Below are 23,224 nucleotides of genomic sequence, written 5' to 3'. Positions count from 1 at the left end.
ATTAGTAACAAAGAAACAGAATTTCCGGAGGATGAGGCCCAGAAATCAGGATTTTAAAAAGATTCCCAGGTGATTCTAATGTGCAGCCAAGGTTGAGAACCACTGACGTAGAGGCAGCCTAAAAGGCCATTAACTTGGTCTAAACAAGCTTCCAAAGAACATGGCATCCATGAAAGAGAAAAATAAAAGAACGAAAGGACAGTTGAAGTACTGAGGAAGAAATCACTAAGAAATTGTTAAAAACAACATTAAGAATATGAAGTGATATGAAAAAATAGCAAATAAAGTTTCAAATCATATAATAGAAGTGAAATGCATAAATATGTCACAATATATATTTATATACTGTATATGAGGCCCCTGGAACCATAAGAAATGCAAAAAATTCACTGTTAATAACTCATTCTCAAATTGTCTCCCTTAAAAGTCAAATTGCCCCCCTGTGGGGCGTGTGCCCCACCCACGCTGGGAACCACTGCTCTGGACTAGCAATCGCCAACCTTTCGGACCTCACGGACCGCCGGCTGGCAACCACTGCTCTAGACCAAGTGAAATCATCTGTGGGTGAGGCTCGGGTGATGATGTTCATCAAAGCTCCAGGTGATTCTGGGAACCACTGCTCTCACCTGTCTCTCACCTTGGCTGAGACACCAACATTGCTCAAGCCAGCACCCATTCCTGGAGCCGCTCCCCCCAACCTTTAGCACTTTCCTCATGCTGCCCATCTCATTCCCACCTCCTCAAGCAGAAGGCCTTGTCTCCAGTTTCAGAGAAGACACACACGGTGTTGGCACCAATGGTCTCAAGCCTCATCCTCTCTACCTATAAATTCACCCTAATAGCACATTTTCCCTCCTTTCCTCTATCTCCACAGTGGTGTTCCTGCTCGATGGGGGCCAGTCCCCAAGACCTACGTCCCTTTACAACCCTCTAAACATCACCGTCTACTTTCCCTGCACCTGCGCCTCAGCCTGTAAAAATGTTCAAGTATTTCCTGTCTTTAAAGGTGTTCTTTTGATCTTATCCCCCATGTTATTTTCAGCACCAACCTCTTCAAAGAGTTGTTATACTTCCCATCTCTGTATCCTCAAACCATAAAATGAATTTGTCCTCTGTCCCCCAACATCTGAGTAAAATGTGTTCTTACCACACCTGCGTCTCTGTAAGCATCTGAATCCTTTGGCAGCCCCCCCTCCCCCTCCCTCCTAAACTTACAGCAGACCAGCCCCACCTGGTTTCCTCCCACCCCACTGACTGCTATTTCTTACTTTCCTTTGCTGCCTCTTCTTTCTGTTTCCTCGTTAAATATGGGTTTTCCTGAGCTCTGTCCTCAGCCCTCTTGACACTCCCCCTGTGTCTCATCTGTCCTCATGGCTTTGACTCCTGCTCGGATGCAGACTCCCTCTCTCCGGCTATTCCTCCACCCAAGTTCCTGCCTATACTTGCTACTATCCGATGAAACATCTCCCCATGCAACCCATAAGACACACCAAGTTAAACAGTCAAAACTGAACTTAGTATCTTTTCTTTGAAACTGATTCTTTCTGTATCCCTGATCTCAATTAATGGCATTCACATCTATTCAGGCATCCAAACCCAAAGCCTCGTGTTTGATACCTCACAGGGTCTCCCAAGTCCTGTTGATTTACCCCTTAATTTCTTTTTAGTTTCTTCTCCTCTTCTGCTGCTTCCATTGCAACTACCTTAATTCAGGTTTTATTACCTTTTTACTAGACTACTCCAAAGCTTCCTGATTGGTCTCCCAGTCTTTGGTCTCTGTATTTCAGTCTAGCCTTCACACTACTGAACTCCCTTATGAAACAACAACCAATCTCCTTGCTTTAATAACAAAACAAAAACTTCAGGTACATAAAACAAACTAACTTGAGTTCTCCAGCCCAAAACTTAAACTTCTTGACTTGCATATGACTATTCTCAGTCTACACAGCAGTCTTCTCTTCCACCACATGCTGGGACCCAGTAAGCTCTCTGAACCTGTGATTTCTTCCAGAGGGATTGTTGTGCTTTCACACCATAGGACCACAGCTCATGCTGTTCCCCCATTCTGAATTCCCTCCTGATTTCCCTAAGCTTGACTAATGCAAGTTTTACTTCTGGAAAAATCTTTGGACTATCCCCTACCCCAACCTCCGGAAGAATTATTTACCCTTGCCTCTGTGCCTCCACGATACCACACATTCTGTCAAACCCACTCTGTACTGATGTTTACTTATTTCCCCTACTAGACTGGCCTTCAAACATAACGGACTTCTTCTGACCTGGTGCCCTGGCACCCTGCAGCAGTGTCTAGCACAGAGCATGTGACACATATCAGAAGAGAGGAGCTCATTAAAGAAATGGACACGAGTGGTTCCTGGTCAGAGAGCCCATTCTTCTCTATCTACCCACACTATCTCTCAGCTCAGTCACAAAGCCCGGGGAGAGGGAGGAGGCGTTGGTCTTTCTTTTCTCCCCCCATTCATTGCCCAGCTACCTCTGTTCCGTGTACGGCTGAATCTTTTGCACAATGATGTCGGAATCCAGCACCCCCAGGAGGACCCCAATCTGGCGGATGAACATCCCCTTCAGCCTCTCAGTCAGCTGACTGACGTTGACATCCAAGATGATCTCCACCAGGTTGTTTTTCCTGGGATCTGGAAAGCATGTGGATCAGTCATGGCTTTAGAAGCAGGAGAGGTAACACAGACCCACCACTGTGCATGTGCTTTGGCACAGGAGAGGAAGGAATGAGAGCGTTCAGAAATGGTGTTGGAGCTTCGAAAGGACTCTTGGTCCCTATGTCAACCTGAGAATTACCACCATGTGGTGCTGGGGGGATCAGGGAGGCAACAGGGTTTAGTGAAGGGAGTGGGAGAGAGAGAGAGAAACACTTGTTTTGAAAGCCTCTCCTCAACTGGCTTTGCTGAACTCTTCAGGGTGGGTAGGCTTATCTAGCAACCTCTCCTGATCCACATCTGATTTTCAGGGACTTGTCTACAACAATGGGAGGGAAAATGCCCATCTAAACCTTCTTATCAATAATGGCAATGCATCTGCCCTGTAGGTTTGAAAACAGTCAACACAAAAGAAATCCGGCACAAGGATCCCAGAATCAAGGATTTCCTTAGAGCCACCTCACACAGCTACATGGTGTTTTTACAACTGAGAACTGGGGAACCATTGTGCTTTCCTTTCGATTATGTCCTAAAGACTGTTCTACACTTGGAAGTTCAGTGATTATTCAGAATACTTTATTCACACACTTGAATGTAACATTTGCCTATTCTGATGTATAATTTACACAATTAGTGAACAATGTGATCTGATTTTAAATACAGAAGAGATTTTTTGTTGGTTTTAATCCTCACCCAAGGATATTTTTTCCATTGATCTTTTAAAGAGATTGGAGCAGAAAGGGAAAGACAGAGAAACATCAATGTGAGAGAAACACATCGACTGGTTGCCTCCTGCTTGTGCCCTGACCAGGGCCCTGGCCAGGGAGGAGACTGCAACCGAGATATGTGCCCCCAACCAGAATCGAACCCGGGACCCTTTGGTCCCCAGGCCAATGCTCTATCCACTGAGGATAGAGACTTTATAGTGACTTGGCTGTCGTCCTTCAGAGATATGGGACAAGGACTGGAAGACCTGCCAAGATCCTTCCCATCTAAGATACCGATACACAGGTTTGGCCTAGATAATAAAGAGCGGGTTTAAAGTTAATCCCTCCTCATCAGATGCTCAGAAATTTATCAAGCTCTACCCCACTCCACACTCACTTCCTCTCTAAAACCAAATTAGCCTCAAAGCAAAATAAAAACATGGTTCTATTTAAGAAAGAAATTTTATTTCTGCAAACCTGAAAAATGTAAAGGACACCAGTTACTTTACCTTCCCTGGATTGTCAGAAAAAGCCTGAGGCTCAACTTATAAAAATAAATGTTTTCTGCATTTGGGTGTTGATGAGGCATCATGACTCAAGTTATTCCTGTGCTCAGATCCCCAGGGTACCCTCTCCCATCAGTCACATGGAGAGCAGGAAGTGCTGGACTTGGGCACAAAGGCCTGGCTCTGACACAACCACCCTGAGTTTCTGTTTCTCCATCTGAGATGAGTAGGAGGAGGTCCATATTCCTGTGTGGGTAGGAGAGGTAATGTTGGAACAGACAGACTCTAAGGACTTTTCAGCTTGGGGTTTCTAGATTTTTTAAAAAATCTGGCTCTGTCCATGCTGGGGAGAAGGTGTCTCAGGACGGAGGCCCTGCTTGGCTTATCCAGCAATTCCACTCAGTCTCATCACTAAATGAACTCACCAGGTTTCACCTCCACAGTGGTCTGGTCTGTGTTACTCTCACCCTTCGCATCAGTCACTTTCAGATGAAATGTGTAGGTTCCCTCGACCAGGTTGGAAAGAAAGAGGATAGGGTGGTGGTCAGAGTGATTTAACACCTCCTATGGGGTTGAATAACATGGCTATGTTTGCAAAACAAAACAAACTCCTTCTGTGGACTCCGTTGCTGCTCTGTCACCACTAAGCCCCCTCTGAGCTAGACTGCTTCACCTCTGGCAGCTTCTGCTCTGTAATAACACTGCAGCCCAAGGCTGCTCAGATTAGGGAAGAGAAACTCACCCTGTGCCACGCTAGCTTGCAGAGTGACCCTAGGCAAGTCATTTAACCTCCCTGGATTTCAGAGAGCAATCAGGTTTGATATAAGGAACCACTTGGTTAAAACAGTAGACCATCTGGCTCAGCCTCCTCTCCCATCTCACCCCTTGGAACATGTGTTGCTCTCCAGCCCCTGGCACACTTACCCCTGCTGCTGGGCTCCCCTCATCTCGAGTCCAGAGGTAGCTGACTATTCCCTTGTCATCTGAGGACTTGGAGCCATCCAGCTCGGCTGTGTCCGTGGGCAAGGTTATCACCACATTCCCAGTTATCTTGGCTATAGGTGGTTTGTTCGTTTCTAAGCAAAGAGAAATCATTGACATCATATAATATTCTAGGGGGAAAAAAGAAATGCTTCTTTATAATGTTTATGGGGAGTTAAATGGAGAACTGTTTCAGGAGTCTATCCATGCCAGCAACTCACAGCATAGATTTTTTATTTTTATTTTTTTGTAAATCCTCACCCAAGGATATTTTTCCCATTGATTTTTAGAGAGTAAAAAGGAGGGATAGAGACAGAGAGAGAAACATCGATGTGAGAGAGACACTGGTTGGTTGCCTCCCACACGCATCCTGACCAGAGCCAGGGATTGAGCCTGCAACTGAGGTGTGTGCCCTTGGCAGGAATTGAACCCAGGCCCCTTCAGTCCACAGGCTGACACTAACCACTGAGCAAACCGGCCAGGGCTAAAGGTGTAGATTTAAAGCCACGGAGAGAGAAATGCTCTCTGACACCATACAACAGAGGGGACAAGGGTAGTTTCCTCCTACATTCCCACGGCAGCCTCCCTGAAAGGAACCCATTTCTGTCCTCTGGAGGTTTATGATACCTGGAAACAAAGGCCCACAGCTGGATTAAAGCCTTGGAGTTTAGGTTTCATCCAGCTGATACCACAAATTCTCTTTAAAATATGGGTTAAAATGTTATTCTCTGAGCATCTTCTTTGATTCCTTCTTTAGTACTTTAATAGAGAAAAAGGAGAGAGAGGCCTCTCAACCTGGGCCCCACCTGCAGCTTTGTTTACTTAGGTGTGTACTCTCTAGTGTTTACTGAGCTCAGGATATTGCAAATGAAGGGCATCTGTATATCTGATGGTTTTTCCTACTGTCAGCTTAGAGCCCTCTCTCGAGGCCATTACTGATCATGAGCCTGCAAACCAGAGCGAGGCAAATCAACTCTTGTCTCACGTTGGCTTCAGTGTGCAGGTTCACAGGAAAAGCACAGAAAGCTACAGTGCAGGACAGTCATTCTGAAGTCTGACAGCAGGTGTCACTGTAGCTAGTGGGAGAGTCACAGAAACCCCAGGACTTAGCAGCAGAGGCAAAATAAAAATGCAAAGGGAAAAAAACGTAATTCTTTCCCTATTCAATAGAACGAAGGAAAGGAGAAAGGGAGAGAGGGGAATGCAAGAAATGAAAAATCACCTTACAACCACTCTCAATGAAGACTGTTTTAAAAAAGCAAGTATCAGCTGCTCTTACCCCAATTTTCTTCCCCACACCCTGTCTCTAAATCAATTTCTGCAGCCAAACAAGAGATGATGAATTCCTCAGTTATCTAATCCTGAGGCTGCTGCACCAACCCGAGGTAGGGAGGTACCTTCTTTGACAATGACATTCACAGAGCTCTGGCTTTGTAGGTTCCTCTCATCTTTGACAGTCAAGGTGAACACGTAGGTTCCCGCTTGCAGCCCGGTCACAGTGGCGACACTGCTGTTAGCCTTCTCGAGCTGCACCCCATCAGGTCCCCTGGACAAAGAGAGAAACCAGAGGCTGGAGTTGTACCCGTTTGCTGCTCTCTTGTCCCTGACTCAGCAGGTGCAGACAATTATTGCCTCAGATGAGACATGAACTATTGTTTCCCAGACCTTGAGAGGACAAATTTTAAAATATTCCATTTGGACAGAGTGTCATTTGGCCCCACAATACAGGCTACCTGCTGATCAGAAAATTCCATTCACCAGTTTTCAAACAGATTTAACTTTATCCTTTATATGAGCTTCTAGATAGAACATTGAACTCTTCGCTGTTCCAGTTTGTAAAAGGAAGAAAGTGTTCTAAGCAGGTCTCTGATCAAAAGAATGATTTCATAGTGATGTTTCTGAAAAGTATTTCTGGCCCAGTAGTTGGTCCAGCTCTTGCCAGCAAAGAAGCAAAACACATTTCTTAATCATATGCCAAACTCACTCTTGCTGAAAAGTCAGACAAAGGAAGTGGGCCAAAGCTGCAGAGGAATTCTCAGGGCAAAATCATCCTCTTCCTAGTAGCTCTGAAAGCAAAGCTCCCGCCAGCTCCCAGACAGGGACCACAGGGGACCTGGCACTCCGGGCATCCTTCCTTCTCCCCTGAGGCCTCACTCAGCAGCCTGCAGCAGGCGAGTGAGCTGTGTGCTGACACCCAGGCACAACGCTGCACACACTCTTGAGTCCTGCTCAAGGGTCAAAACGCCCCAGAGCTTTCCTTAAAACTACAGGACAACCAAAGAAATCTGTAGACTTTTCTGTTTTGTTTTGCTATTTAAACTTATGACCTCTGACTCTAATAGCCCCTCCTGAAACAGATTCTCCCCAATGAAGCTTGCTAATAAGCATTATTTCTGCTGTAAACACGAATAAAACTCAACCAAAAGATTCATCATTAGTATCTTCAATACTTATAATTAAAACACATGGGGCTGAAGAAGAAAGATTAGGTTCTCCAAAAGATAGAAACAAGAGCTGAGAAAAATAATTTCTAGAATCCAACTCACCAATAGTAAGTAGTTTCTGTAGTCCAATTACAGCCCTTTCCCATCCACCTCTAATGCCCCTGACCAAAAACAAAAACAAAACACCCAGTCTGTTCTATGATTGCTACCTCTGGAAACAGAGAAATTAACTCCTTTTTAACTTTTAATTCTTCCTTGGAATTCTTTCACTACTTTTGAGTTCCAGTTGTTATAGTTTAAAGGAGCTGAAAGAAACTGTGAGAGCCAGGAATGGTTCAATTAGGTGATTCCATTTTAATTAGTATTATTTGGTCACTGCCTTTCTCCTCTGGCTAATGTAGTTGGTAAGTGTGGTCTTCAAGGATATAGTAATAGAGCAATGCTTTCATTTTGTAGATGAATTTTCAATTCTCCTTGATAGCTGCTCTGCCCCATCCCCCTGCCAGCCTTACCCAGTTAATTTTGAGAAACAGTATTTTTCTGCTCCATTACCCCTTCCATCCTGCCTCTCAAGTGTAATTAAACTATACATTTCAGCAGATGGATTACACCTGTAAAAGCACCAGGACTGCAAAATACTACCTGGGGACTAGCTGATGGTAAGCATTCTTTATTTCTTACAAAAATTATCTTATATAATTTTCTTAGTGTTGAAGTTTGGCATTGCAAACCTTTCTTTCTCAGTCACAGCCCCCTCGAATAAGCCAACAAGAGCAAGTAAGTACTTAAAAAAAATTTTTTTTAATCCTTGCCTGAGAATATTTTAATTGATTTTTAAATTTGTTTATTTCTATTGATTTTTAGAGACTGAAGAAGGGAGGGGGGGGGGAACATCGACCAGTGACCTCTATACATAATGGGGATCAAACCTGCAACCTTTTGGTGTATGGGATGATGCTACAACCAACTGAGCCACCAGGTCAGGGCACAGCAAGTACACTAAAAAAAAATAAGTAAAATCTTGCTCTGCAAATGTCTGGAGTCTTTGCATAAGTAAGGCTTTGTGTCAATACTCACTGTGTTTTTTCCCAGAGATACGAGATAATTTTCTGATCATCTGAGCTTTTGCTACCATCCAAGGTTGTGCTATCCATGGGAAGGGTCAGCTCTTTATCTGGGCCTGCATCTGCCCGTGGCGGCTTGTTGTTTTCTAGAAGACAGAGACATACAGGTCAAAAGCAGGCAGTCCAGTTGGGAGAGGGGAGGATCCATTGGTACATATATTTGGGAAGCCATGAGGACTCTGCCTCTCTGCCCAGAGAATGGTCAGACTGTGGGACAGATATTTACTGGGGTATGATCAGGAAACTCACAATGCAGAATAGAACACTTCTGAAAGAACGTGGCAGAACCTAATGAAGTTACAATGCCATGCTAAATGGGAAATATAATGCTTTAGGAGTTCAAAGGAAAGGGTCTGAGTGATACAACAGGGCTTTCTTAAGGAAGTAGGCTTGAAGCTGGTCCTTAAAAGATACATGATAGGATTTGGGATGGCAGAGACTCAACCTTTTATGTCCCCTTGGAGGCAATTAACTAGCCCAGGGCAAGGGATAAGCTGAGGCTGTAAAGTACTCTTTCTCTCTAGCTAGGGGAATGAACAACAGAAGTTACTAGGACAATAGAAGCTGCCAGGGGCTCCGTGGATTGGCGCCTCCTACTGCTCCCTCATACACCTCAGAATCCAAACCCTCTTCTCCCCAAGGTTAAAGGGACCAGCCAATAGAAGAGCCTGCACCTCAAGGTTGGAACTTACCAGGCTGCACAATAACAGTCACTTGAGCGGTGGCCTGCTGTCCTATTGTGTCAGTCACTGTTAGCTGGTACGTGTAGTCTCCTTCTTGCATGGCAGAGAGCTGCAGGATTGGTGTTCTAACACCCTGGATATAGAAATACAGACCATGGAAAAGCAGCCTCCCAGAATCACATTATACGCTAAGTCCTGCTTGGGTCTAAGAGACTTACCCAGTTTTCTAAATCTATTGGTACTAGGCTACTACCTCCTAGAATTCAGCAAAATTAGTGAATGCTGGATCAGATGCTGTGGGACATCTTGTTAAAAAGTTTCTCCCCTAAAGGGAACAACCCTCCCTGACACAGAAGCAGCTTCAAATAAAATCAGAGCTCTCACAAGGGAGGGGAGTATAGGGAAGTGTACAAAGATAACCAAGATCACCCTCTAAGACCCAAGGCAGAAAGAAGACCATCTATACTAATAATAGAGGAATATGTAAATTATCCAGGATGCCATCACAGTGACAGTAACGACCAAACAGCAGGCCAGCAGCGGGTTAGTGAGGGATGACCAAATGACTGAATAGCAGGCTGCGTGGGGCGACCAGGCCGGCAGGGGGGCAGTTGGGGGTGACCAGGCCAGCAGGAGGGCAGTTGGGGGCGAGATCAGGCCAGCAGGGGAGGGCAGTTGGGGGCGAACAGACCTGCAGGGAAGGGCAGTTGGGGGCGATTGAGCCAGCAGGGGAGGGCAGTTTGGGGCGATCGGGCCAGCAGGGGAGGGCAGTTGGGGGGCGACTGAACCAGCAGGGGAGCAGTTAGGCATCAATCAGCCCAGCAGGGGAGCAATTAGGGGGGCGATCAGGCTGGCAGGCAGAAGCGGTTAGGGGCAAGCAGGCAGGCAGGCAGGCAAGCGGTTAGGAGCCAGCAGTCCCAGATTGTGAGAGGGATGTCCAACTGCTGGTTTAGAACATCCTCCAAGGGGTCCCGGATTGGAGAGGGTGCAGGCCGGGCTAAGGGACACCCCCGCCCCCGTGCACGAATTTCGTGCACAGGGCCTCTAGTGAATATATAACAACACAATTTTTAAAAGTGTTCTTCCTACGAAGGCTGCACAGTGATCCTAATGAAGCGCTCAATAAAACATGGCAGCAATTCCAGATGCTATGTAACGCTACGCTGACCCTTACAGATTTGTGCAGATTCTGCAGCAACAGATAAACCCAACACAATACTTAAACTAAACCCAGGTGAAATGTGAGCTTTAAGTCATGCCTCAAATCTAGAAACATAGACTCCTGAGTGTCACAAGGAACATTACATATAACTTAGAACAAACTCCAATGCAGGAACTTTAGAATAGTGGGAAAACCTGACAGCCTCTTGCAGACAGTTTGTTTGGCCTATATGTCTTAAAAGTTGTAAACGTTCACATAAAGGTGTATATTTATGTTTTCCTGATAATAATGGGAGCACACTTCCATCTGGCCACAGCCAGCTGGGCCTGAGAAGCAGCTGGCCCCTTTAGTCAGGGATTAAGTTCTCTGGTTCACCACAGCCCCATCCAGTTTTCTTTACTTACTTATGTTACCTGTGTGGTGACAGATCTAGTCTCTTATTAAATATCTGCAGAGAAGAGCTCACCACCTAGTTGGGCAATCTACTCCAATTTGTAAGATTCACACCCATGCAGCTTCTAAATAGTTTGACTCTCTAGAACAGGGGTCCTCAAACTACGGCCCGCGGGCCACATGCAAATACAAATATTGTATTTGTTTCCGTTTTGTTTTTTTACTTCAAAATAAGATATGTGCAGTGTGCATAGGAATTTGTTCATAGTTTTTTTTTGAACTATAGTCCGGCCCTCCAACGGTCTGAGGGACAGTGAACTGGCCCCCTGTTTAAAAAGTTTGAGGACCCCTGCTCTAGAATCATCCTAGAGCAGCTACCATTTCTCATCCAGTCTTTTCCCCTGATAAACATTTAAGATATAGGTTTTTGATAGTATGTTAATTAAAGGCTCCTTAAACTTTCTGGATTTAAAAAGAAATTCAAATATTCTATGCACAAATCTGACTTTGGTCATTAAAATACAGCAAGAACAAGCCTTGGATAGGTGAACCAGTCCAGTAGCTCCAATTCCCCTGGGCAAGAAAAGACAGAAACTCTCCCCTCCTACCTGCATCTCCACCACTTTCCCTTTGCTGCTGGGGCTGAGTGACCACTCATAGCTGGTGATGCCATGGTCATCAGTGCTCTGGTTCCCAAAGAGCGTGATGGAGTTTTGGGGCAGGGTGATTACTTGGTTGGGGCCTGCATTGGCCACAGGGGGGTAATCCACAGCTTTGTTCACTGTCAGGCTTGCAGTGGTCGAGTTGGTAGCTCCATCTGAGTCTACTACAGTCAAACTATTAGGGCAGAGAGAGGAGTGCAATCAGGAAGAAGAAACATAAGAGGACTGAAAATCAAGAATAAGAAATACCAAAGTGGAAGGGTTACTAATTAGTAACCAATTCTTACCATTCCTCTCAGAAAGGTAGAGTAATACTAGAAGCTAACACTGACTAAGGGTTCACTGTGGACCAGGCACTGTTCCAAGTGGTTTACAACTCAATAAACAACAGCTCTATAAAGTCCTATCTTCATTTTACTCTTTACACATATGAGGGTCTAAGGCAGAGAGAGGTCAAGTAACTCGCCCACGCTTGAAAGTAGTGGAGTTAGGACCTGAGTCCAGGCAGTGTGTCTCCAGTGCTGTTTCGCTCTGCTGCCTGCATGTGTCTGTGTGCTGGGACCGTACAAGCATTGTCTGATCTAGCCCTCACAGCAATTACCAATCTCAATTTACAAGTGTCTTAGAGAGGCTAAGTAACCTGCCCAGCACCCCATTCTGAGCCAAGATGCAAGCCCAGTTCTCTGACTCCCAAGCCTAGAAAGCTAGTCTTAAGAGCGAGTCCCTGGTCCCTATTCCTATGGGGCACAGAGACACTACATTAACTAGTGCTCTGACTACAACAGGCTCTCCTCCCCACCATCCTTTTTGGCTATGTACACTCACAGGAATGGACATTCTGAGCAGACAGCCTCTGAGATGGACTAAGCGGGCTGGCTGTGGTAAGACAGGAGCCCAAGATGGAAATGAATTCTCCTATGCAACAGTCTCACAGTTTGTGCCAGTGTGAAACAGGATTTGAAAGAGAAAAATAATGTTCATTTATAAGAACAGGGCATTTCCCAAAATGATGCCTTCCAGCTGAACAGCCTAAAGCTGCTCTTACCACCTCAAAATGTGAGCATAAGCAAGCAAGGAGGTTTGGGCTCCTTCCATTTTGCTGATAGAAAGATAAAAAGCATAAAAAAGACATGTCATTTGCTTAAATCTCACCAGCAGCCACAGACAGAGCCAGGCACCTGTGGGTTTTTTCCCCCACAGCCTCACCTTTTCCTATGGTCTGAAGGGGATTTTGGTATTACAGCCTTGAGAAAGAGTACAAAAACATCAGACACATACTAGTAGACATGCAAATCAACGAACATCAGAAGAAAAATCCACAGAAGTTTCCTTTTTTTCCAGTTTTCCTATTTTCAGTTTTTTACATACACTATTTATCTCCTATTTCAGAATAAAAGCAAGTTATAGATAGGTGGCAAAATAGAAGCTGCCCATTACTGACTTTCACCTCGGTCCCTGGCTTACATGCAAGAATCCTGGAAACAAATAGCAGCTGACCACAGGGCTGGGAAAAAGGATACTGCCGTGTACTGCCATGTAGAAGCACGGTAGAGGAAAAATGAGTGGAATCAGATTGGACCTTAATGCTAATCAGACTCAACCCCGTCAGTTCATAGATTGAGGCTTAGAAAAAAAGAATAGATCCCTAATATCCTATCCATCTGAAACGCTGTTTTTAACCTTGGTTAAAAGCTCAGACTGCTTTTGTGACCTTGGGCAAGTTACTTAACCTCTTGGACCTAAATTTTCTAATCTATAAAATTAGAGTAATTATATTATTTTTATAAGGTTTAAATGGCCTTCTACTTGCAAAGAGCTCAGAACAGTACTAAACACATAGTAAATGGTCAAAAACCAGTGGTTATTTTTCAAAACATCAACCTAGCCCAGATTTAAGCCCATAAATGTTAAAATTCCTATATTAGAAATCTAAGAAAAATCAATTCACTTTTCCATTTTAAGCCAATGAAAAGGCTTCAACCTTGTAAAATGGCAACTACCTTTCATTCTCCTGAAGTCTTGAGTCAGTGACAGTGATGCTAAGTCAGAACCTGCATATGTATTTATATCGTAGGTGTTGTGCTACGACATTCATCACTATGTCTCTGGTAGTGTCTAAAACTTGATTAATATCAGATCTGGTGGGGGACACAAACACCCAAGAATAAGCTGTTGCACCGTGGTAGGCACCGCATAAGGGCACTGAGTACAACCTTCTCCCCTCTCTGGAGGGATCTAAGAGAGCCTCACAGAAAACTGTAGGTCCCTAAGGATAGGCAGAACTCCAACAGACTGAGAAGAGCATTCTAGGAAGCAAACAAAATACATATGGGTCAAGTCAAGGAACAGAGTAGAATGAGCCCTGACATGGGGGTTAGAAAATCTGTAATTCAGTGCAGTTTAGTAAATACACTGAGCCCCATTTTTCTCAGATATAAAATGAGGACAGTATCATGTACATATGGTGTTTGGATGATACAGTACTTTGTAACATACAAGGAATTGTGCAAATATAAGGAGGATTACTCTAGAGTCAGCCTCACACTCTTACTAATCATATTCTAGAATGTTGAAACTAGTTCCCAAAAGGACTGTCTTTGAATAAAATTCTCCAAAAAGCCCTAATAGAGAAAGATCCTACAACTCATATTCAAATAAACCACAAAAAGTGTCAAAAGTATTGACCTATTAACCAGGAGGTCACGGTTCGATTCCTGGTCAGGGCACATGCTCAGGTTGCAGGCTCCATCCCGTGTGGGGCCTGTAGGAGGCAGTCAATCAATGATCCTCTCACATCATTGATGTTTCTATCTCCCTCGCTCTTCCTCTCTGAAATCAGTAAAAAAATATTTTTTTTAAAAGTAAAGGTTTTGAGATATAAATTGAAGAAGCATTTCCCATAGGGAAGAGACAAGATGATAGTAGGTTCATGCTAGATTATTCCTGAGAAAAGGCAAAGAAAGACGGGTCCTTTCACTTAATGACAGAAATCCTAAAAATGTCTGGAGAACTGCCAGATAAGACTTTGAATAGGACTAACTGTGGTGGATCCTAATCTATTATGCAAGGGCTTTTGCCCTAAAAAGTTATTTGTGTTGTGACCACAATTACTTTAGGGCTCAAAGAATCAATGGAACCACAGGCTATATTTTCAACCACTCTACAATTAAACTGGTAGCTGTCAGAGTTACTCCTACAAGAATGTAGAACCCATATAAGGAAAATAAAGGCCAATGGTAAACTTGAAGGATCCTAAATTTACCTGAAAGTGTAGTTCCCAGGGACGAGCTTACTTAGTTTTAATATGGCCGTATCTTCAGAAATCTTCTCTTCTCTCAGAGGTCCCTTTAGTTCTTCCCAATGGTACCTGACGATTTTATCATCATCAGTGCTTTCTTGATCATAAAGAAACATCGGTTACAACATGAGAGCGCCTGGTCTCAGCACTTACTCAGTTTACACAAATCAGGGCAACTACCTATAGAGATTTGAGGCCAGGGAAACTTCATGAAATTACAGGCTATCTCTCCAGATTATTTCTTCCCTATGAATATTGGGTCATTCTGCCTCTCTATGACTATTCCACTGCATAGTTTTCCAAGGACTCCAACACAGGCAACTCTGGTTAAAAAGTTACTGAGTAAGAAAAGGAAAATAAAAAATTCTTAAATGCATGAAAAGATACTCAATCTCACTTAAAAGAAATGCAAATTTAAATTTCACTTGAGATACCATTTTTAAACCTATCAGATTGGTAAAGACCAAAGTTTCATGACACATAAATGGGTAAAGGTGTGGAGAAAGAGGAACTTTCTTAAGTCATGGTGGAAGCATAAATTGATACAACCACTGTAAAGAGCAATTTGGCAAAATTTACCCTTTTCCCTGCAATTCCTCTTCTAGGAATTTATCCTACAGATATCCTTACATATGTGTTCATCATCATACTTACAAGATTATTCACAGTAACATTATTTGTAATAGTGAAAGACCAGAAATAATCTAAATGGTCATCAGTAGAGATTGACTGAAAACAAGTATATATTCAAACAATGAAATTGTACATCCATATAATGGAAGGCTATGTAATCGTTAAAAGAAAAAAAGAATAAAGTATTTCACATATTGATTCAGAAAAATTATCCAACATATAGAAACAGGCATTGTACATAACAGTGTACATACTATTTTATCATAAAGACTGTATATGCATCTTCTTATCTATGCATAAGATATCTTTGGAAAGATACATAAAATAATACCATTGCTTGTCTGCAGAAAAACTGGATAGTTGGGAGACAGGGATGGTAGAGATTCTTTTGCCCTGTACCTTTACATATTATTTAACTTTGACCTATTCAAAAATATAAAATGAAATGGTACTATATGAATCTTTCTACCACTCTCCCAAGTGCCTCTTCCTGTCCTGTCTCTTACCTCTTGGCCTGTGATTCTTCTAGCCTCCACTTGTCAGAACTATCTACATGAAATGTCTAACACTGCTAGAGATTCCTCTGCTAAAGCAGTGGCTCCCTCTTCCAAGATAGTCAGGGTAACAGGGCCTTAATGGGTCTCAGGAGAAGCCAAGCAAATATTGGTGAGATGATAGGCCTGAAACCTCCTACACACACATAGCCAGGATCGATGGCAAAGATCCAGAGATCCTCTCCTGTCCTCTGAAGAGACAATGTTAGTGAGCCAAGCAGGGTTGTGGGGCACATTCTGTGAGTCTCTCCAGGAGAAGGCTGACAATCTTGTTAGGCAGTGATGGCTAGATGAGAGCTCCTTAGTTAAGACTCTCAGTTACTCATCTTGCCATGATAGGAAAGAGTTTTGTTTCCATAACTGAGAATGGCAACTCCATCTAAAAAAATTTGAAAACCAGAAAGTTTCAACTAAAATAATGCTAAATGCATGCATAATCCCACTTTCTTACCATCTCAGAATAGAAATGTTACTTCAAAGAAGCCACATGGGGGTTTTAAATAGGGTCTGTCTGGTTTTTATTTCCTTATCAGTTGCTTCAGATGGTTGGTCTTCCCATAATGTGGTCAAGAAGCCTAAGCAGAATGCTGGTCCAAATCTTTGACCAGAGTATCCAGTGAATGCTGTTCTAAAACATCGTGCCCAGTAAATACTCACGGCTGCCATCAATAACTGTCGAAGTGGTTGGCAGAGAAATCTCCTGGAACTGTGGTGACACAATGGCAACAGGAGGCTGATTTTTACGGGGCTCTGCAAGAAAATGACCCAGAAGAAATTAAAAGAGGGGCTTTGTAAATTATAAGAAGAGCCACCTCTGGGTGGATTATAAATGTTTCCAATACCTAATCGGCATCTGAAGCATCGTCAAATGTATAAGTCACAAGGTTGGCATTCTAACATAAGACACCCAGGAGTTTTTAAGCCTCTTGCAAGCCTGACTTTTCTTAAGACCACACCCTGTGCATTCTTTCAATGCTCATGTGCTATCTAGTTTGTGAAAAGTACTAAAGTAGCAAGTGACTGCTTTCAGGCAAGCTGACCAGAGGTGGACAACAAATAAAATGTGTGCAATAAAGGCGTTGGAAAGCAAACTATTCCTTGCCACAACTGTGCTGAAAAGATGAGCAATTTCTCAACCACCTGGGAGCTGACTATGTGGGAGGTGTCTAGGCTGGAGTGTTAGAAAGGTCACAAACCACTCACTCTAGTCCACCTGAGTGACTGCGAGCCCAGTGGCCTTTTCATTGAGAAGTGATCAAATGGTCTTTATGCTAAACACATTTTTAAGAAAGAGAAAGTATTACCTTGGCTATAAAATCAAAGGAATTAAAAGAAAATCTATTACTAACAAAGACAGAGAATAGTATTAAGAATTTGTGCCAATGTCTGGACCACTTTGCCAATTTCCCCCAAATATCTCTGAAAATGCAAAACAAGATACCTTGCTATCACACTGTAATCTACTGATCACTTAAAAATAATAATGGAATTTGGTGTCCAACGTGAAGGAGAAATGGCAGGGATTCTGTGAGGAAGACTGTGTACTGGAAAGAGATCAGAAAGGGCCAGCGACTTGGCTGGTTCTCCTACATACTTTTCCTAGGCTCCTGGCTTTCTTGTATCTCTTAATTACCACACATGGTCCTCTCTCAGCATGACCCACTGGAGAAGTAGTTCTCAGGCAGACAGGCTATTGCTCAGTGCCATGCCGCACTGTAGGTCATGTGGCTGACATTTCCCTGCCCAGCGAAGTGTTCCAACTAAAACCAAAGTAAATACTTTGCCACCCTATACCTTTTCTACATTGAATTAGGAATTGCCCAATAAATGTATTTTTTAAAAAGAATGGAAATTAAAAACCCCTAAAATCAAATCTCCCTCTCCTTGGGAATCCTCAGAGGGAGCAATGGAGGCACAGTCAGGGCTGAGAAACATACCTGGCTTTACCGTCACATTCACACAGCCTTCCCCATGGGAATTCTGACCATCTACAATCACTTTGAATTCATATAGGCCTTGAGTGAGCTGCAAAAAGGACAGAAAATCTTATAGTCAACCATAAAGAGGAGCAATTATACTTAAAATCACACATATGTGAACTTTCCCCTGGTGATTCTTGCACTCTCTTCTTGCACTGTTTTCAAAATGGAGAAAGTAAACTAACCAAAGAGATGAAACTAAACTAAATGAATTATAAACTAAAAAACCATAGTTTTTAATGTGAATCTTATTACTAGCTGCCTCTGGAACAACAGAAGGGATTTCAATATCTCTGTACTCCCATTTTCTTTTAAGAAAAACATTAAGGGCCCTACCATCCCACTTCTCAGTGTTATGAAATTAAAACAATCATCTCTGCAAAGAAAAACATTTTGTAAAAATACCAAATAGCTCCCAAATATCTAACTATTTTTCCCTACTGACTTCCGCTAACTGTATAAACATAATATAAAAGAAAAAATAATCACCCAAATCCCACTGTCCTAACACATCAATTAATCCTATATCTCTTATTTCCTCCCAATCCTTAACCGCACAAAACAATAGTTTTAAACAGTCCATCCAATTCAACAAACATTTATTGAGAACCAATTATGTACCAGTTATTGTCCTAGGCCTGGGATTTGGAGATAAATAAGATAAGATCCCTGCCTTCAAGGAGCTTATATATCAATGGTATTCAGAGTCTAGCTAAAAATCCAAGTGTGAATCAAACATTTTATTGTTCTTTCTTCCATTCATTTAGCATAAACACTTTTCCCATTACAACAGTCTTTTTAATAGTCACTTTAATGGCTGCAAAGAAGTATGTGAATAAATGTGCCATAATTCACATAAGCATTCCACATTGCTGGCTATTTGAATTGTTTCCAAATTTTTACTATTATAATCCACTAGTAGCCCTTCGCATGAATCCGTGCGCTTGCCACCCTCCTGTAGCTCTCCGCGGCGCTGCCCCCGTCCCCCTCCCCCCTCCCCCTTCCCCCCCTCATAGCTTGCTGCCCTGCCCCCTCCTGTAGCTCTCTGCAGCCCGCTTGTACCTCACTGGTCCACCCTCCTGCTGATCCGCGATGTTGTTGTGACATGCTTGGTCGTTATGCCTCAGGGTGTAATGGCTAATTAGCATATTCCTCTCTTATATAGGATTATTATGACATCCTTTGGGCAAATAGGTTTTCTTTCTTTTGAATTACCTTCTCTGGGTAAATGCTAACTGACTGCATATAGCGTTTTTGACCACTTCCTTCTTTTTGTAATGCTCTCCCTTCCTGGCTTTCACTTCCCTGCCCACTCCTCATTTTCTTCAATCTCCTCTTTCCCTTAATGACGGTGTTCCCTAACATTCCAATCACAGACCATTTATTTCTTCATTCTACACTCTCTGGATGATCTCATCTATTACCATGGCTTCAATTGTCATCTATTTGAAGTTGGTGTGTAAATTTATCTCTCTAGCCCAGATCTCCAGTCCCTTACCCTTTGTTGGACACCTGCACTCAAATGTTTCACAGGTATCTCAAACTCACTCTGTTCAAAAATGAATTAATCATCTACAAATCTCTTATAAACCTGTTCCTCTTTCTGTGCTCATTTCAGTGAATATCACCATATTCACACCAATATCCACCAACATGCCTAAGTCAAAGGCTAGAATTATCCTAGACTTCTCTTCAACACCTTCACCCAATTAATTGATCATCAAGTCTTATCATCAAGTCAACCTCATAATATTTCTCCAATCCAATCACTTCTCCATTCACACTGCCATCACCTTAGTTGTTAACCATTCATCATACCACAGTTGTTAAAGGCACTGGAGGGAGGGCTTTAGAGACAGAAAGTTCCTGTTCAAAAGTACCATTTAATAGTTTTGTAAACTTTGACCAAACCACTTTATTTTTCCAATTTTTCATTTTACAATTTATAAAACATATATTAATATCTACATCTTGGGGGTGTTATGAATATTAAAATAATTGCATAAAAGTACTGTTTCTAGCATATGGTATGAACTCAATAAGTGGTTTTAAATTTTTATTTATTTAGGTTTTTTTTACTCAAGCTATTATTATTTCACACCTACATTTGTCAACAGATTCCTCAATGGTCTCCCTGGTTTGAGTCTTATCTCCTCCAATCTGTGGTCAGGGTGATCTTTCCAAACTGAAAATATGAACATGTCTTTCTCTTGCTTGAAATCTTTCAAAGGCTCCATGTTCCCTCTGGACAAGATTCAAAGTCCTTACAAAGGCTCTGTGCAATCTGACCTCTGTATCTCCCCAACTTACTTGTGCCACAGGGTCTAGTAAGGCTGAACCACATATAATTCTTTTTCCCACATTTTCTGTCTAATATTTGGCCCAGTGGACATATTACCTCCCCTGCTTATAGTATTATCACTCTACCCTTTATCCAGTTAAGTTAGAAAACTTTCATGACCCAACTCGACAAACTCTAAAAAATCTACTTTGACTCTCCAGGGTTTCAACATCCCCTACACTGACCTAGTGAATCCCATGTTATAATTACTTGTCTTCAGTCAGTATCTCTGGTAAATTAACTCACTGGTAACAATGCCTGCCACATAACTAGTGTACAATAAACAGTTGTTAAGGAAGGAAGAAAGAAAAGAAGGAAGGGAGTAAGGAAGGAAGGAAGTTAATTGCTTGACTAAAGAATATGTAAATTTTATGGCTCTTAATAACTACAGAGTCTAAAAAAAAATGACTGAGCCAATTTACAGTCATGTGGCCACAAATAGCTTACCTTATTTCCCAAATTCTAAAATTCTTATGTTACCCTTAAAAGCAGTTGAGCATATATTTGCACTCAAAAGCTATCACCACCATGCTTATACAGTCTTTTCATCATAAATGAAAATTTGAGAATCACATACTAACAAATACTGGATGTCAGTCAGTCAAGATTTTTGAAGGATTCACTTCTGAAACATTATTTCCAACTTAAGTGTTGACAGAAAAAAATTCTATATTATAAACTGTTTTAAATGGTCAACACCTCTAACCCGGTCCTGCAAATAACAGGATATGAATTCACCTTGGATAGTTTGAGGATCTGAGAATGTTTCCCTTCCATTTCTCCACTGTAGTCTTTAGGATGAGTAATCAGCTGCCAGTCGTAGGTGTAGGTTTCTCCTATGGAAGGACAGTTACAAAAATCATCAAAACACACACCTACACACAAAGAGGGCAGCCACACAGCCTGCCAATAACAAATCTCTTCTAAACCTTGACAAGACCTTAGTTTTTAAGATTTCACTCCAAAACCTATAGGGAAACCAAACATTCTGTTGAAAGAAAGGGTATGTTCTGCTAACTCAGCCATAGTCAGGGATTCTTCCACTTTCTCCCAGCAATGCTCAATACTGCCTCATATCAGTACCAACCCTCCCCCAAAATACCAGGTTTCTTTTGGTGTGGCATGCCAAAGAAAATGCATGCCCTACCAGCCACTATAGATGAACTCATTGGAAACAAAGGCCATTTTCTTGTAAAATTTCTTTTGCAACAAAGAAAAGCAATAACTTCTAAATAACATGTTTCAAAAATAGCTTTTTACAGAATGCTAACAATGCTCGACTCACTGAGGTCATCACACCCTGGTGAGTTAAAAGAGCTGCTTCATTCCAGCTGAGCGAAATAACACTGCAGAAGATGGCAGAGGATGGCCCACTTAAACAGCCCCACTGAAGTTAATTAAGATCAAATGAAGCATTAAATGGTCCTCATTTGTAGCTCAGACTATATGACTGGGTGAGGCAAAGATAGAATGCCATTATCTAAATGGAATCCATCCCCAGTTAAAGTGGTCTTAAATTTTGGGGAACAAAATGCATGTCTGGCTAGGAAAGAGTGGGATTTGGTAGGAAGGTTTAGTTTAAGTTACACCCCAAAGTAAAAAATAAAAGGAAACATAAGAAATCTCAAATGCTTAGCAGAGAATGCTCATCTTTTTCTTATTTCACAAGTTCAAAAGTTAAAGTTAACACATAGAACTTAATTCTAAGATAGCCTTCATCTTAAAACCAGATATTCTTTTATAAGCCCGAGATACAAGATCTATTACTCCACCTTCCTCTCCAAAACACTACTTTTCTTTTGGCCAGTTGTCAGCCCACACAAATGTGCACGGAGAAGCTGGGCTAGATAAGGAGCAGGGAGGAAGCAGTAGAAGTAGAATTGGTGTAGGAGATGACATTTCTTTCAACTGTAGTTGAACATATTTTCCACACAGAAACTAGACCCACACTAGTTTGGGAACTGACAATTTTATAATATATGTGGCTAACAACACAAATTTCCAAAAAGGACAATAATCCTAGGACAGAAAATCTCAGGGGATGAATTATGCCTTACAGCCAGAAATTTATCCAAGGGTAGGAATGACTAAGTATAGGTCTGTTAGACAGATTGCTGGTTTTAATAATTTAGGGCAGTGGTTTTCAAAACTGTGCCTCCAAACCCTGGAGGGATCTTTAGAGGTGCGTCAGGGGCTGCCACAGAAGGGGGATGATGAGCAGGCATAGCTGGTCCTACCCTCACTGTCCCCACCCTTTGAAAGTTTGAAACATCCACTATATGTATCTGATTAAAGGCTAAAGAACCTGGGGAATGGAGAGTTGAAAAGAATCTCTTTCTGAACTGATGTGCTTTAGAATACTGAAATACAAGGCAATATTAACCCACAGAAATGTACATGCAAACAGGTTAGAAAAGAAAATACAGTACAGCCTAGCATATCTTTCACCAAAGAGTGGAAGCAATGGCAGCTCAAGGCAGTCTTTCCTCACCATCACCTTCAAAGACCATCAAACCCATTCATCTTAGCACCAGAGGAGGAGAGAAAAAAGCTGCTTTACTCTGGCTGGTGTGGCTCATTTGGTTGGAGCATGCTCCTGTACACTGAAAGGTTGTGGGAAGGCAACCGATAGATGTTCACGCTCACATTGATGTTTCTCTCTCTCCTCCCTCACTCCCTCCTTTCCCCTCTCTCTAAAGTCAGTAAGTATAACCTTGGGTGAGGATAAAAAAAATACAAAAAACTTCTCTAGAGGAAGGTGGAATGACTTGACAAGGAAAACTCAATTTGAGGACAGAAATATACAACAGAGAGGGAGGGCATTTACGTTCTGGATTTGATATGAGGCCCAGAAAGTAGAAATACTGTACTGGAAATGTGTATACCTAAAATGGAAGTACCCCTTCCTGAATCGAGTATGGCATTCTACTTGACTAATCTTATAAATGACAGTAATATAGACCCAATGCAATCATTTTCCATCACAGTGTGTTCACTTCATGTCATAGACAGTCTTAAGAGAATATGTATGTGTTTATAAGTCAAACCTTGGTATATTAATGTACATTTCAAAGGTGAAAGT

The 23,224-nt window shown here is 42.3% G+C and overlaps 1 protein-coding gene across 9 annotated transcripts in view; it reads right to left on the bottom strand.

Moving 5' to 3' along the window:
* Nucleotides 1-23,224, bottom strand: part of KIAA0319L (KIAA0319 like) — a 113,767-nt gene that overhangs the window by 11,592 nt on the left and 78,951 nt on the right. For all 9 annotated transcript variants that reach the window (XM_006094177.3, XM_023758469.1, XM_006094178.3 and 6 more), the window contains 11 exons: nucleotides 20,881-20,978; nucleotides 17,760-17,847; nucleotides 16,480-16,572; nucleotides 14,600-14,732; nucleotides 11,284-11,512; nucleotides 9,130-9,253; nucleotides 8,391-8,523; nucleotides 6,267-6,415; nucleotides 4,813-4,964; nucleotides 4,314-4,452; nucleotides 2,495-2,654 (listed from right to left, as the gene is read on the bottom strand). In XM_006094177.3, the coding sequence (XP_006094239.1) occupies nucleotides 2,495-2,654; nucleotides 4,314-4,452; nucleotides 4,813-4,964; nucleotides 6,267-6,415; nucleotides 8,391-8,523; nucleotides 9,130-9,253; nucleotides 11,284-11,512; nucleotides 14,600-14,732; nucleotides 16,480-16,572; nucleotides 17,760-17,847; nucleotides 20,881-20,978 (1,498 nt within the window). The remainder of the gene's footprint in view (nucleotides 1-2,494; nucleotides 2,655-4,313; nucleotides 4,453-4,812; nucleotides 4,965-6,266; nucleotides 6,416-8,390; nucleotides 8,524-9,129; nucleotides 9,254-11,283; nucleotides 11,513-14,599; nucleotides 14,733-16,479; nucleotides 16,573-17,759; nucleotides 17,848-20,880; nucleotides 20,979-23,224) is intronic.

The sequence above is a fragment of the Myotis lucifugus genome, unplaced genomic scaffold (genome assembly GCF_000147115.1).
Source record: "Myotis lucifugus unplaced genomic scaffold, Myoluc2.0 scaffold_131, whole genome shotgun sequence".
Taxonomy (NCBI): Eukaryota; Metazoa; Chordata; class Mammalia; order Chiroptera; family Vespertilionidae; genus Myotis; species Myotis lucifugus.
Note: the sequence above shows the minus strand (reverse complement) of the source record. Positions and strands in the feature narration are given on the sequence as shown.